Raw genomic sequence first — 16,732 nt, forward strand, 5'->3', positions numbered from 1 at the left:
GTCATCCATGCATAACCTGTAATGTACATAACATTCCACATTCAGTCTAGAGCATAAATGCATGTTCTGCATTTGAAACATATTAAGCTCATATTAATGAGCTTTGAACTCAGGAGTTATCTATGCGCATACAGTGTCGTAGCACTGTGTAACCAACCAGGACTAAAATGCTGTCTCTTTGTCCTGTTCCTGAGTAGATATACAGGAGCTGGTGCAGTACTCACTCTATGAAGTAGACCATGCCCGTCTCGGTGTAGGCCATCTCCCAGTTGAGAGGCAGGGGTTCCAGGCTGTCATCGCCGGGCAGAGAGCTCCACATACGGAAGTCCATGGCACTGCTGGACTGGGTGTAGCTGGGCACCGCCTTCCTCCACGATGCCCCTTCTTTGTGCTCTGTAGCCCGAGAAAGAGAGAGAGAGAGAGAGAGAGAGAAGGTTAGCCTGCATGGACACCTCCAGCCTCCCAGCATGCAGTGGAAGGGGGGAGGGTTTGATGTTGCTACAGGATTTGCATGCAAGAGATGGTGTGTTCTGTTCACCAATACTCTTTTTTTTCATTTGCATGTGCATGTACGTGTGAGCGTATTTATGCATATGTGGTACCCTCCCCCTGGATTTAAATTATACAAGTAGCTGAGGTGGATTCATAGTAATAAAAAAAAGGCCATTTGAAGCAATTTTGGCACAATAATACTGTCCCACTGCTATTTATGGTTATTTCTATGTTAAAAAAATGTTTTATTTATTAATTTAATGAGAACTGCAATAAAAGCACACCAATCAACTTTGCACCCAACTGGTCCTTGCAAACTTCGGGCCATAAAAAGCTGCTAATGGAGGGACTGTTTGTGTAATGCTAACCTCTGCACAAGTATATGATACACAGCTTATTCTAGTTTATTCCCTAGAACTGATGCAGCCGATAAGCGTGTCAAATTTGTGCATGTGATTCTGTATTTCAGTAAATACTACACTACCGCATCCATGACTTGCTGATATTTACAACATATCCCCTATCTACTTGAAGGATGGGGAGGAACTGGCAAACTTCTCCAAATTAGTCTGACTCCCCATGCTAATCTGACACACACACACACACACACACACACACGCACACACACACACGCACATGCACATACACATGGATGCTTTGACTTGCCTCATGTAAACATGCACAATGGGCAGCCTTGGGGCAGCTCCTTGTGGAGAGTTCAGAGAGCCTGACAGCTCACACCATACTGACTGCACTAGACCAGGGCTCTCCAACCCTGTTCCTGGAGAGCTACCCTCCTGTAGGTTTTCATTCCAACCCTAGTTGTAACTCACCTGATTCAGCTTCTTAACCAGTAAATTATTAGAATCAGGTGCACTAGATTAGGGTTGGAGCGAAACCCTACAGGACAGTAGCTCTTCAGGAACAGGGTTTGAGAGCCCTGCACTAGACACATACAGGAAGTCAGCCAGGGGTCAGGGTTTGTCTTTCACAGAGAGACCAGGGAAGTTTGGGCATTAAGCTTAATTTTTCCATGAACCTTCTGATCCGTTCATAACTGTTTCCATCTATGGTTGGTTTAGAATGAAAAGTTCCTAACACCCCCACATTGCTGCAGTACAGCAGACATGTGATTTATTTGACTTAGAAAGACTTGTTCCTGTCCATCTTGCATGCCTGATAATAAAACAACAGCAGGCATACTGTAACCCATTTCTCTTAGAGTCAGGCTATCCTTGGGCACATACTTTAATTTCTTATTTAAAAAATGTTGTTATTGTTTTTATTTTTTAAACTGCATTATTGGTTAGGGCTTGTAAGTAAGCATTTCACTGTAAGGTCTACCTACACCTGTTGTATTCGGCGCATGTGACAAATAAAATTTGATTTTGACTGCTCCTTTGAGAGAGAGGTCCTGATTGATAACACACACAGAGTCTCTGGTCTCTGGGTAAGAAGTCTGCTGCCTTCAAGGTAACCTGCAATCCAGTAGAAAGTGTTACTGATACTGAATGTGCTTGAGGCATAACCTTGAGATGGAGCCTGCGGGAAGTGGCTGGCTATACAGACAGAGCATGACAGATAGCACAGACTGGGAGTAATGGGGAAGATGATCAGAGCTCCATAGGTCAATATATATAGAGCAGAAATGTATAGAGCAGAAATATATAGAGAAAAAAAATGATATTGTCCATAGCAGGGGTTGGAATAGGTTCAGGCAAAATAACGAAAAACTGGAAAATAACAAAACAATTCTCAGAACGGAAACAGATCTGTAGTGTTCCGGAACAGAATCGTTATTTTAAAATCTTGAGAATCGTTTAATAATGTTATTTTTTGTTCCAAAAATATTCAGAATATCTAATATATATTTCTGCAATTCAGTGTAGTTCTGATGGTATTAATAGCCTAAACACATTCCAATTCATGTCAGGTAATAATGTTCAGCGCTTCATGCCAAGCCCCCTACATGTCCATCCCTCTTTCTCACTCTCTTCCCATCTCGCGCCTGCACTTGTATGACCAATCAAACATGTAAACAACTAGCTTACCAATTCCGTAGCAAGTTTCTCTATCTACTGTAAATGTAAAAACTATAATTTTTTTGTAGGTTCAGAACTCTATGCTGGTCGGAAACACAGGAATGGAACAAAGAAAATAGGGGTTCTGTTCGTAGTGGAACAATTGGAAAATAATTTGTGTTCCACCCCTGGTCCATAGTCATCATAATGTAGAGCTAAAAGTAGAACATGAGAGACAGATACTGGGAGAAATATGTTAGGTACAACAGAGAACTATCCTGAGGAAAGAGAGAAAGGGCAGGAGAGGGGTTTTGAGTATGAGATGTACTGACCTGGGAGGCCGTTGGCCAGAGGTGGCCTCTCATCATCGTCTTCTTCCTCAGGGACCACGCTGTCCTTCCTGTCCATCTTGCTGACTGACGTGGTGCGTTTTCGCTGGACCTCGTTGTCATAGTCCTCATCAAACAGCACCTGATCCACCAGGTCAGGCTGTACCAGGGTGGGTTCCGCTGGGGGCTTTGGGGTCCCATAGTAGTTACCTAGAGAGAGAGAGACAGACAGAGAACGAGAGAGAGATATATGAGTGTCTGACACGTTCCCTATTCTTAACCATACCTGTAGCTGGTATGGTAAGATATTGCCATTTATTGCCATTTATTGTGCATTTAGGCTATCTGAAAAATAACTGGTTAAGTAAGGGGACCACAATCTTGGAATCACGGTACTGTAGCTTTCATGAGGCTTACTCAAGTGTATGGTGGCAATTCCACAATTTTCAAACTCATTTTCATTATCTCCAGCACAATACCAGTGAAAATGTACATCTACATTTTACATCTAAACATAATTATTCAACATTCATTAAGATAGTTGAACACCGCCATTCTTTTAGCTTTCATGAGGCTTACACAAGTGCATGAGATCCTTAAGAGCCTATAAGAAAACCAATGTTTGGATAGTTACCAATTTGATACATTATGTAAATAATACTATTATTAGTAGTATTATTATTATATTGCAATATATAATGTGCAAAAATATTCAAAGAACATTTTCATTTGCAGCATACAAACTTAAAGGGCAATTCCACCACTTTTCAACCTAATTTTCATTATCTCTAGCACAATTTTTTTTTCACCTTTATTTAACCAGGTAGGCTAGTTGAGAACAAGTTCTCATTTGCAACTGCGACCTGGCCAAGATAAAGCATAGCAGTGTGAACAGACAACACAGAGTTACACATGGAGGAAACAATTAACAAGTCAATAACACAGTAGAAAAAAATTGAGTCTCTATACATTGTGTGCAAAAGGCATGAGGAGGTAGGCAAATAATTACAATTTTGCAGATTAACACTGGAGTGATAAATGATCAGATGGTCATGAGATATTGGTGTGCAAAATAGCAGAAAAGTAAATAAATATAAACAGTATGGGGGTGAGGTAGTTAAAATTGGGTGGGCTATTTACCGATAGACTATGTACAGCTGCAGCGATCGGTTAGCTGCTCAGATAGCAGATGTTTGAAGTTGGTGAGGGAGATAAAAGTCTCCAACTTCAGCGATTTTTGCAATTCGTTCCAGTCACAGGCAGCAGAGAACTGGAACGAAAGGCGGCCAAATGAGGTGTTGGCTTTAGGGATGATCAGTGAGATACACCTGCTGGAGCGCATGCTACGGGTGGGTGCTGCCATCGTGACCAGTGAACTGAGATAAGGCAGAGCTTTACTTAGCATGGACTTGTAGATGACCTGGAGCCAGTGGGTCTGGCGATGAATATGTAGCGAGGGCCAGCCGACTAGAGCATACAGGTCACAGTGGTGGGTGGTATAAGGTGCTTTAGTAACAAAACGGATGGCACTGTGATAAACTGCATCCAGTTTGCTGAGTAGAGTATTGGAAGCTATTTTGTAGATGACATCGCCGAAGTCGAGGATCGGTAGGATAGTCAGTTTTACTAGGGTAAGTTTGGCGGCGTGAGTGAATGAGGCTTTGTTGCGGAATAGAAAGCCAACTCTAGATTTGATTTTAGATTGGAGATGTTAGATATGCGTCTGGAAGGAGAGTTTACAGTCTAGCTGTCAGGACCCGGTTACAAACCCGGGTCTCCGGAGTGAGAAACAGTCACTTAACCTACTGAGCCACGAATAGTCGGCAGAACCCAGAAGATGAGGCAGACACAGCAGTACTTGAGACGGTGTATTTAATGAAGTAAAAAGAGAAGTCCTTCAGGGAAACATGTAACTCCACAACCTCAAAAGGAATTCCACAAGAACAAAGGTAATCCTCCAAGCAAAAAAGGTACATCCACAAGGTGGTAGGAATAGCATAAAAAGCCTCAAAAGATACTCAAAAATAAATAAACAAGAACAAAAACAGAATTCCACAAGAGAGTCCACCGGGATCAACAAGAGTTCACAGAATACTAGGGCTGGGTGCTAACATACAAACACAGAGCAAAGAACTGAGGAAAACTAAGGGTTTAAATACAATCAGGGGAAACGAGGCACAGGTGCAAATAATAATGGGGATCAAGGGAAAACAAAAGGTCAAAAAGCACAATGGGGGCATCTAGTGACCAAAAACCGGAACAACCCTGGCCAAATCCTGACACTAGCCAGACACCTAGGTACTTATAGATGTCCACATATTCTAGGTTGGAACCATCCAGGGTGGTGATGCTAGTCGGGCGTGCGGGTGCAGGCAGCGAACGGTTGAAAAGCATGCATTTGGTTTTACTAGCGTTTAAGAGCAGTTGGAGGCCACGGAAGGAGTGCTGTATGGCATTGAAGCTCGTTTGGAGGTTAGATAGCACAGTGTCCAAGGACGGGCCGGAAGTATACAGAATGGTGTCGTCTGCGTAGAGGTGGATCAGGGAATCGCCTTCAGCAAGAGCAACGTCATTGATATATACAGCGAAAAGAGTCGGCCCGAGGATTGAACCCTGTGGCACCCCCATAGAGACTGCCAGAGGACCGGACAACATGCCCTCTGATTTGACACACTGAACTCTGTCTGCAAAGTAGTTGGTGAACCAGGCAAGGCAGTCATTAGAAAAACCGAGGCTACTGAGTCTGCCGATAAGAATATGGTGATTGACAGAGTCAGAGCTGTTGGCCGAGGTTGGAGTAGCCAGGAGGAAGGCATGGCCAGCCGTTGAGAAATGCTTGTTGAAGTTTTTGATAATCATGGATTTATCGGTGGTGACCGTGTTACCTAGCCTCAGTGCAGTGGGCAGCTGGGAGGAGGTGCTCTTGTTCTCCATGGACTTTACAGTGTCCCAGAACTTTTTGGAGTTAGAGCTACAGGATGCAAATTTCTGCCTGAAGAAGCTGGCCTTGGCTTTCCTGACTGACTGCGTGTATTGGTTCCCGACTTCCCTGAACAGTTGCATATCGCAGGGACTATTCGATGCTATTGCAGTCCGCCACAGGATGTTTTTGTGCTGGTCGAGGGCAGTCAGGTCTGGAGTGAACCAAGGGCTATATCTGTTCTTAGTTCTGCATTTTTTGAACGGAGCATGCTTATCTAAAATGGTGAAGAAATTACTTTTAAAGAATGACCAGGCATCCTCAACTGACGGGACTAAATCCTTCCAGGATACCCGGGCCAGGTCGATTAGAAAGGCCTGCTCACAGAAGTGTTTTAGGGAGCGTTTGACTGCGGATCCGTAGTGATACAGGTTATGAGGCAGTGATCGCTGAGATCCTGGTTGAAGACAATACACATTTCTACATATGTAGAAACACAGTACCAGCACCAGTCAAAAGTTTAGACACACCTACTCATTCAAGGGTTTTTCTTTATTTTTGCTATTTTCTACATTGTAGAATAATAGTGAAGACATCAAAACTATGAAATAACACATATGGAATAATGTAGTAACCAACTAAAGTGTTAAACAAATAAAAAATATGTTATATTTGAAATTCTTCAAAGTAGCCATCCTTTGCCTTGATGACAGCTTAGCACACTCTTGGCATTTTCTCAACCAGCTTCATGAGATAGTCACCTGGAATCCATTTCAATTAACAGGTGTGCCTTGCTAAAAGTTAATTTGTGGAATTTCTTTCCTTCTTATTGTGTTTGAGCCAATCAGCTGTGTTGTGACAAGGTAGGGTTGATGTAAAGAAAATAGCCCTATTTGGTAAAATACCAAGTCTATGTTATGGCAAGAATAAGCAAAGAGAAATGACAGTCCATCATTACTTTAAGACATGAAGGTCAGTAAATGCAGAACATTTCAAGAACTTTGAAAGTTTGTTCAAGTGCAGTCGCAAAAACCATCAAGCGCTATGATGAAACTGGCTCTCATGTGGACCGCCACTGGAAAGGAAGACCCAGAGTTACCTCTGCTGCAGAGGATAAGTCCATTAGACTTACCAGCCTCAGACATTGCAGCCCAAATAAATTCTTCACAGAGTTCAAGTAACAGACACATCTCAACATCAACTGTTCAGAGGAGAATCAGGCCTTCATGGTGAATTGCTGTGAAAAAAACACTACTAAAGGACACCAATAAGAAGAAGAGACTTGTTTGGGCAAAGAAACATGAGCAATGGACATTAGATCCGTGTAAAGTTGTCCTTCGGTCTAGAGTCCAAATTAGATATTTTTGGTTCCAAACGCCGTGCCTTTGTGAGACGCAGAGTAGATGAATGGATGATCTCCACATGTGTGTTTCCCACTGTGATTTATTTATAATTCATGGCACACTTAACCAGCATGGCTACCACAACATTCTGCAGCGATATGCCATCCTATCTGGTTTGTGCTTAGGGGGACTATCATTTGCTTTTCAAGAGGACAATGACCCAACACACCTCCAGGCTGTGTGAAGGCTATTTGACCAAGAAGGAGAGTGATGAAAAAATGACGTTTTCGTCTTTTGAGCTTCTAGTCATGAAATCTATGCAGCCTACTCAATCACTTTTTATAGCTACTGTTTACAGGCCTCCTGGGCCATATACAGCGTTCCTCACTGAGTTCCCTGAATTCCTATCGGACCTTGTAGTCATAGCGGATAATATTCTAATCTTTGGTGACTTTAATATTCACATGGAAAAGTCCACAGACCCACTCCAAAAGGCTTTCGGAGCCATCATCGACTCAGTGGGTTTTGTCCAACATGTCTCTGGACCCACTCACTGTCACAGTCATACGCTGGACCTAGTTTTGTCCCATGGAATAAATGTTGTGGATCTTAATGTTTTTCCTCATAATCCTGGACTATCGGACCACCATTTTATTACGTTTGCAATTGCAACAAATAATCTGCTCAGACCCCAACCAAGGATCATCAAAAGTCGTGCTATAAATTCACAGACAACACAAAGATTCCTTGATGTCCTTCCAGACTCCTTCTGCCTACCCAAGGACGCCAGAGGACAAAAATCAGTTAACCACCTAACTGAGGAACTCAACTTAACCTTGCGCAATACCCTAGATGCAGTTGCACCCCTAAAAACTAAAAACATTTCTCATAAGAAACTAGCTCCCTGGTACACAGAAAATACCCGAGCTCAGAAAATTGGAACGGAAATGGCGCCACACCAAACTGGAAGTCTTCCGACTAGCTTGGAAAGACAGTACTGTGCAGTACCGAAGAGCCCTTACTGCTGCTCGATCATCCTATTTTTCTAACTTAATTGAGGAAAATAAGAACAATCCGAAATTCCTTTTTGATACTGTCGCAAAGCTAACTAAAAAGCAGCATTCCCCAAGAGAGGATGACTTTCACTTTAGCAGTGATAAATTCATGAACTTCTTTGAGGAAAAGATTATGATTATTAGAAAGCAAATTACGGACTCTTCCTTAAATCTGCGTATTCCTTCAAAGCTCAGTTGTCCTGAGTCTGCACAACTCTGCCAGGACCTAGGATCAAGAGAGACACTCAAGTGTTTTAGTACTATATCTCTTGACACAATGATGAAAATAATCATGGCCTCTAAACCTTCAAGCTGCATACTGGACCCTATTCCAACTAAACTACTGAAAGAGCTGCTTCCTGTGCTTGGCCCTACTATGTTGAACATAATAAACGGCTCTCTATCCACCGGATGTGTACCAAACTCACTAAAAGTGGCAGTAATAAAGCCTCTCTTGAAAAAGCCAAACCTTGACCCAGAAAATATAAAAAAACTATCGGCCTATATCGAATCTTCCATTCCTCTCAAAAATTTTAGAAAAGGCTGTTGCGCAACAACTCACTGCCTTCCTGAAGACAAACAATGTATACGAAATGCTTCAGTCTGGTTTTAGACCCCATCATAGCACTGAGACGGCACTTGTGAAGGTGGTAAATTACATTTTAATGGCATCGGACCGAGGCTCTGCATCTGTCCTCGTGCTCCTAGACCTTAGTGCTGCTTTTGATACCATCGATCACCACATTCTTTTGGAGAGATTGGAAACCCAAATTGGTCTACACGGACAAGTTCTGGCCTGGTTTAGATCTTATCTGTCGGAAAGATATCAGTTTGTCTCTGTGAATGGTCTGTCCTCTGACAAATCAACTGTAAATTTCGGTGTTCCTCAAGGTTCCGTTTTAGGACCACTATTGTTTTCACTATATATTTTACCTCTTGGGGATGTTATTCGAAAACATAATGTTAACTTTCACTGCTATGCAGATGACACACAGCTGTACATTTCAATTAAACATGGTGAAGCCCCAAAATTGCCCTTGCTAGAAGAATGTGTTTCAGACATAAGGAAGTGGATGGCTGCAAACTTTCTACTTTTAAACTCGGACAAAACAGAGATGCTTGTTCTAGGTCCCAAGAAACAAAGAGATCTTCTGTTGAATCTGACAATTAATCTTAATGGTTGTACAGTCGTCTCAAATAAAACTGTGAAGGACCTCGGCGTTACTCTGGACCCTGATCTCTCTTTTGAAGAACATATCAAGACCATTTCAAGGACAGCTTTTTTCCATCTACGTAACATTGCAAAAATCAGGAACTTTCTGTCCAAAAATGATGCAGAAAAATTAATCCATGCTTTTGTCACTTCCAGGTTAGACTACTGCAATGCTCTACTTTCCGGCTACCCGGATAAAGCACTAAATAAACTTCAGTTAGTGCTAAATACGGCTGCTAGAATCCTGACTAGAACCAAAAAATTTGATCATATTACTCCAGTGCTAGCCTCTCTACACTGGCTTCCTGTCAAAGCAAGGGCTGATTTCAAGGTTTTACTGATAACCTACAAAGCATTACATGGGCTTGCTCCTATCTATCTCTCTGATTTGGTCCTGCCGTACATACCTACACGTACGCTACGGTCACAAGACGCAGGCCTCCTAATTGTCCCTAGAATTTTTAAGCAAACAGCTGGAGGCAGGGCTTTCTCCTATAGAGCTCCATTTTTATGGAACGGTCTGCCTACCCATGTCAGAGACGCAAACTCGGTCTCAACCTTTAAGTCTCTACTGAAGACTCATCTCTTCAGTGGGTCATATGATTGAGTGTAGTCTGGCCCAGGAGTGGGAGGGTGAACGGAAAGGCTCTGGAGCAACGAACCACCCTTGCTGTCTCTGCCTGGCCGGTTCCCCTCTTTCCACTGGGATTCTCTGCCTCTAACCCTATTACAGGGGCTGAGTCACTGGCTTTACTGGGGCTCTCTCATGCCGTCCCTGGAGGAGGTGCGTCACCTGAGTGGGTTGAGTCACTGATGTGGTCATCCTGTCTGGGTTGGCGCCCCCCCCCCCCCCCCTTAAGTTGTGCCGTGGCGGAGGTCTTTGTGGGCTATACTCAGCCTTGTCTCAGGATGGTAAGTTGGTGGTTGAAGATATCCCTCTAGTGGTGTGGGGGCTGTGCTTTGGCAAAGTGGGTGGGGTTATATCCTTCCTGTTTGGCCCTGTCCGGGGGTGTCCTCGGAGTGGGCCACAGTGTCTCCTGACCCCTCCTGTCTCAGCCTCCAGTATTTATGCTGCAGTAGTTTATGTGTCGGGGGGCTAGGGTCAGTTTGTTATATCTGGAGTACTTCTCCTGTCCTATTCGGTGTCCTGTGTGAATCTAAGTGTGCGTTCTCTAATTCTCTCCTTCTCTCTTTCTCTCTCTCGGAGGACCTGAGCCCTAGGACCATGCCCCAGGACTACCTGACATGATGACTCCTTGCTGTCCCCAGTCCACCTGGCTGTGCTGCTGCTCCAGTTTCAACTGTTCTGCCTTATTATTATTTGACCATGCTGATCATTTATGAACATTTGAACATCTTGGCCATGTTCTGTTATAATCTCCACCCGGCACAGCCAGAAGAGGACTGGCCATCCCACATATGCTCTCTCTAATTCTCTCTTTCTTTCCCTCTCTCGGAGGACCTGAGCCCTAGGACCATGCCCCAGGAATACCTGACATGATGACTCCTTGCTGTCCCCAGTCCACCTGACTGTGCTGCTGCTCCAGTTTCAACTATTCTGCCTTATTATTATTCGACCATGCTGGTCATTTATGAACATTTGAACATCTTGACCATGTTTTGTTATAATCTCCACCCGGCACAGCCAGAAGAGGACTGGCCACCCCACATAGCCTGGTTCCTCTCTAGGTTTCTTCCTAGGTTTTGGCCTTTCTAGGGAGTGTTTCCTAGCCACGGTGCTTCTTCACCTGCATTGCTTGCTGTTTGGGGTTTTAGGCTGGGTTTCTGTACAGCACTTTGAGATATCAGCTGATGTACGAAGGGCTATATAAAATAAATTTGATTGATTGAATTTGATGGAGTGTTGCATCAGATGACCTGGCCTCCACAATCACCCGACCTCAACCCAATTGAGATGGTTTGGGATGAGTTTGGACCGCAGAGGGAAGGAAAAACAGCCAACAAGTGCTCAGCATATGTGGGAACTCCTTCAAGACTGTTGGAAAAGCATTCCTCATTTAGCTGGTTGAGAGAATGCCAAGAGTATGCAAAGCTGTCATAAAGGCAAAGGGTGGCTACTCTGAAGAATCTAAAATCTAAAATATATTTTAGTTTGTTTAACAATTTACTCCATGATTCCATATGTGTTATAGTTGATGCCTTCACTATAATTCTAAAATGTAGAAAATGGTCAAAATAAAGAAAAACCCTTGAATGAGTAGGTGTGTCCAAACTTTTGACTGGTACTGTATGTGAAAAAGGCACTTTTCCACGTTTTGTAGAAAAATATATAAAGTAAAACATTTATGCCTCAAAAATAAAAAAATGTGTGATTTTCAAACACTTTGAGATTCACAGTGACATGGAGATCAAGAAAATACCTGCCTTCTGCCTTGAAACTCATTGCAGGTTTTGAAAATCACAGTTTTTCTTACTTTTAATCCTACCCTGTGATGTCACAGAGAAGCACTTTATTCTTATCTTTTTAACCACAGATCATAGAAACACGCTGTTTTCACATATGTCGACATTGGTATGGTGCTGGAGATAATGAATGAGGTTGAAAAGTGGCGGAGTTGTCCTTTAATACGATGAACAGGAATAACATTTACTCTCACGGGTGGCCAGAAAATAACTATATGTAAGTTACGCCCCTGAAAATAAGCCACGCCTCCAGAAAATAACCTAATTACATAAAAAATTAACCAGCTACTGGGTCAAACCAGCATGAAAGTGAATGGCCACATTTGAGTGGTAAGGGTAAAACTAGACCAAAGACTGGGTAATCCCAAATTTGAGTAATCCCAACAACCCAACTGGCTGGGTCAAAATAACCCAGTGTGTGTTCCGTCCAATATTTACCCAGCGTTGGGTTACCAAATAACCACATTTTTAACCCAGCTTTTTCTTGGTGTAGTGTTCACATTTCATCTAAATGTTGTAGCTACATAAAAATATTAAATAAACAATTTATTTGGGAAATATCCTGTCTTTGCTCTTTTCTTCATTAGAATCCTGATGATTTCAAGTTGTATTGGATTTGTTTTGATCTGTTAAGGCATTGAATACATGTTGTTTAGTGTATTTAGAAATGTTTTGTATGTTTAGTTAACTCTGTGAGAAGCAAGTTCTTTTAATGTTATATGTGATTTGGTTTATGTAGATACAACATTTCAATATTGTTTATACACAATGTTGCCAAAATCCTGATTTAATATCCATATTCATAATGAGTTTGCAGCATTTTATTCAGCAATCAGTAGAATGTTCACCACAAGTTTCTCAGAATTGCTTACCAGAAGTTTGCAAGTCTCTGCAAATTTGCCGCAACAGTTTGCCACAAAACTAATTTGCATGTGAAAATATGATCTTGCTGTAAATTTGTGTCAAATTGGGCCAAAGATTTGCCACAAATGTTTGTCAGAAGCCTGTCTCCCCACTCCCCACTAGGGATTTTTTCAGCAACCAATTGCACTGATCATTGAATATAGCAATGAACTATCTATGAGAGTTTTTTCTCCTGATGAAGAAAAACCTTGTGACACTGCCTATAAATATTTTGTGAAGATAATAGAGCGTAATCTGCTAATTTAGCTCATGGGATGATCAATCTCTGACTAGCTGTTGAACACTGTGTATAAAAATGTCATGTTGTGTCTTGTTTCTGTCCTTTCCCTTCACCCTGTCTCCCTCTGCTGGTCGTTATTAGGTTACCTTTTCTCCCCCTCTTTCCCCCAGCTGTTCCTTGTCTCCTCCTAACTACCTCGTCACCCCTTTTCCCACCTGTTCCCTTTTTCCCTCTGATTAGTCCTCTATATCTCTCTCTGTTTTTGTTTCTGTCTTTGTCGGATTCTTGTTTGTGTTGTTCATGCCTGAACCAGACTATCGTCATGTTTGCTGCAACCTTGTCCTGTCCTGTCGGAATCTGCCGGTCCATCTGAGCCTACGTTTGTTTTGTTATTAAAGAAGCTCTGTTTACGTTAAGTCGCTTTTGGGTCCTCATTCACGCACCGTAACAAAAAATGAATGCACAGAAAATGTAATTATTCAACATTCATTAAGATATTTTTTATGTGCACACTGATTTGAGAAGCCGACAATATTTTACGTGTATTTGTTTGCTAAACATGTGAATATGTTCATGGGAGTAATATGGAATTATATTTAGGCAATATTACATTTTAAGGTCAAATACTTACATTGCTATACAAAAAGTAACAATTACACAGAGCCTATTCAGTGGAAACATAATTCATAAGCAGCTTAATTAAAGAACCGGGAAAAGATGCCACTGGGAAATAGGGTTTTCAGCAAAATAATTACCCTCTGTAAAATTGATCTCCTTTTCATTTGAACTGTGCTTATTCTCATCTTATAAACATTTTTATCTATCTCTCCACCTATTAAAATGTAAACATTGTAGGTATGTCTATTATAGAAGATATGCACAAACTCAAAAAACAGATTTATTATCTCTCTATAAGGTAACAAAGTGGGGAAATAGGACAAAGACTTTAAAAAAAGCAAGTGCAGCAAATACAACACAATGCTTGGTGGAAAATCCTTCCATTTCAATGACCAAACAATACTTGTTCAGCTGTGTCTTTGAAAAGCCCCATCTCTGTCAGTCAAGGGCCCCTAACACGCAGAATGATAGTAGCTACAGTATGGTAAAGTGGATCAAAGCATCTCCCTCCAATTGTCATGTGTCGCGCTATGGGCTCAACACTCACCACCGTTCTCCAAATGACACTCATCTGCATTTTTCAGAGATGGTTTCATTAACACCGGTGGAACAGAGATAGCAGGGAGAGATTGGGGGCCGCTCGCTAATCCCTGCCCGTCTCTGCCATTCATCAGTCAGATGCTGTAGCACGTTGATGAATTACTTACAAAAACATATCTCTGGGTAAAAGTGTGTCATAAATCTGAAGGAGTGTGAAAGCGCCCTGTCAGGGGAGATTTCTGCTATAATTTGTTATTTTAAACTACGGGGAGGCCTCATAAACTGACAAGCAAAGGGGTGGCTTGTTTGACATTACTTAAACATGGCAAATGCCAAGAGGTTGATGAGTCACCTTACTGTTTAATATAATATGTACACTCATAATGTATGTACTCACAGTTCTCATAGGAATCAGAATCATGAACACAGTGGGATTCCCTGGCCCAAGAACATTTGACAAGAATTTGAATTAGACAGACTCTCCCATTTCCTGGTAACAGTTATGTCAGCAGCCCCAAACCATGTGCTTTGTTAATTTCTGGGCAGCTGTCCCTGTGCTGTGCTGCCTGACCCGACCTGAACCACACAGAAGAGCAGCGCCAGAGTGAGGGCTGAGCCCAGACGGACTCCCTCTCAGAGCCTGGCACAGATGGCTGTGTCTGCTTGGCATGAAACCTGGGACCCTGTGGGCCACCCTGGCATGAACTGCATCCCAGCATCACCGCCTGGGAGAAGGAAGAGGCCTCAGCTCACTGGGCGGGGCAGGTCTGGCATTGCACTGGGTGAGTCTGTGTGACAAAGCCCTCCTTAACTATGGGGGATATACAGTGCCTTGCAAAAGTATTCATCCCCCTTGGCATTTTCTATTTTGTGGCATTACAATCTGTAATTTAAATGGATTTTTATTTGGATTTCATGTAATGGACATACACAAAATAGTCCAAATTGGTGAAGTGAAATTTAAAAAATTATAAAAATATAAAACGGAAAAGTGGTGTGTGCATATGTATTCACGCCCTTTGCTATGAAGCCCCTAAATAAGATCTGGTGCAACCAATCACCTTCAGAAGTCACATAATTAGTTAAATAAAGTCCACCTGTGTGCAATCTAAGTGTCACATGATCTGTCACATGATCTCAGTATATATACACCAGTTCTGAAAAGCCCCAGAGTCTGCAACACCACTAAGCAAGGGGCACCACCAAGCAAGCAGCACGTTGAAGATCAAGGAGGTTTCCAAACAGGTCAGGGACAAAGTTGTGGAGAAGTACAGATCAGGGTTGGGTTATAAAAAGATATCAGAAACTTTGAACATCCCACAGAGCACCATTAAATCCATTATTAAAACATGGAAAGAATATGGCACCACAACAAACCTGCCAAGAGAGGGTCGCCCACCAAAACTCACAGACCAGGCAAGGAGGGCATTAATCAGAGAGGCAGCAAAGAGACCAAAGATAACCCAGAAGGAGCTGCAAACCTCCACAGGGGAGATTGGAGTATCTGTCAATAGGACCATTTTATGCCGCACACTGCAGGGAGCTGGGCATTACGTAAAAGTGGCCAGAAAAAAACCATTGCTTAAAGAACTGCCAAAGGGGGTGGAGTTAGCCTGCAGAGTTCTGTCATACTATCCAGGTCTGTGCCCAAAACATTTCAGCTTCTACATTTTAAGAATCCACCTTCTGACCCCAGCTGTGCCCTGAACACCATATGTGGAATGATTGCCCCCCATCTGTCGTCAGAGCTCATACTGTTAGGTGACCTAACCTGGGACATGCTTAACACCAGGGCCTTCCTACAATCTAAGATAGATGCCCTCAATCTCACACAAATTATCAATGAACCTACCAGGTACAACCCCAAATCCGTAAACACGGGCACCCTCATAGATATTCCGTGACATTCCGTCAGTAGAGGATGCCTGGTTATTCTTTAAAAGTGCTTTCATCACCATCTTAAATAAGCATGCCCCATTCAAAAAATTAGAACCAAGAACAGATATAGCCCTTGCTTCACTCCAGACCTGACTCCAGACCTGACTGCCCTTGACCAACACAAAAACATCCTGTGGCGTACTGCATTAGCATCGAATAGCTCCCACGATATGCAACTTTTCAGGGAAGATAGGAACCAATATAGACAGTCAGTTAGGAAAGCAAAGGCTAGCCTTTTCAAATGGAAATTTGCATCCTGTAGCACAAACTCCCAAAAGTTCTGGGACACTGTAAAGTCCATGGAGAACAAGAGCACCTCCTCCCAGCTAACCACTGCACTGAGGCTAGGAAATACTGTCACCACCGATAAATCCACGATAATTGAGAATTTAAATTTAAAAAATTATACGGCTGGCCATGTTCTCCACCTGGCTACCCCTATCCCGGTCAACAGCCATGCACCCCCGGCAGCAACTTGCCCAAGCCTATCCCATTTCTCCTTCACCCAAATCCAGATAGCCGATGTTCTGAAAGAGCTGCAAAATCTGGACCCGTACAAATCAGCCGGGCTAGACAATCTGGACCCTCTCTTATTAAAATTATCTGCCGCAATTGTTGCAACCCCTATTACTAGCCTGTTCAAACTCTCTTTTGTATCGTCTGAGATCTCCAGAGATTGGAAAGCTGCCAGAGTC

General features: G+C 42.6%; 1 protein-coding gene across 1 annotated transcript in view; it reads right to left on the reverse strand.

Annotated features, from left to right (window-relative positions):
* The window catches only part of LOC110494466 (membrane-associated guanylate kinase, WW and PDZ domain-containing protein 3), a 202,389-nt gene that overhangs the window by 31,835 nt on the left and 153,822 nt on the right, over positions 1-16,732 (reverse strand). The window contains exons 4-5 of the mRNA XM_090205942.1: positions 2,846-3,052; positions 225-393 (exon numbers count right to left, since the gene is read on the reverse strand). Of these exons, the coding sequence (XP_090062068.1) occupies positions 225-393; positions 2,846-3,052 (376 nt within the window). The remainder of the gene's footprint in view (positions 1-224; positions 394-2,845; positions 3,053-16,732) is intronic.

This window comes from Oncorhynchus mykiss, chromosome 17 (genome assembly GCF_057628025.1).
Source record: "Oncorhynchus mykiss isolate SJ-2025 chromosome 17, ASM5762802v1, whole genome shotgun sequence".
Classification (NCBI taxonomy): Eukaryota; Metazoa; Chordata; class Actinopteri; order Salmoniformes; family Salmonidae; genus Oncorhynchus; species Oncorhynchus mykiss.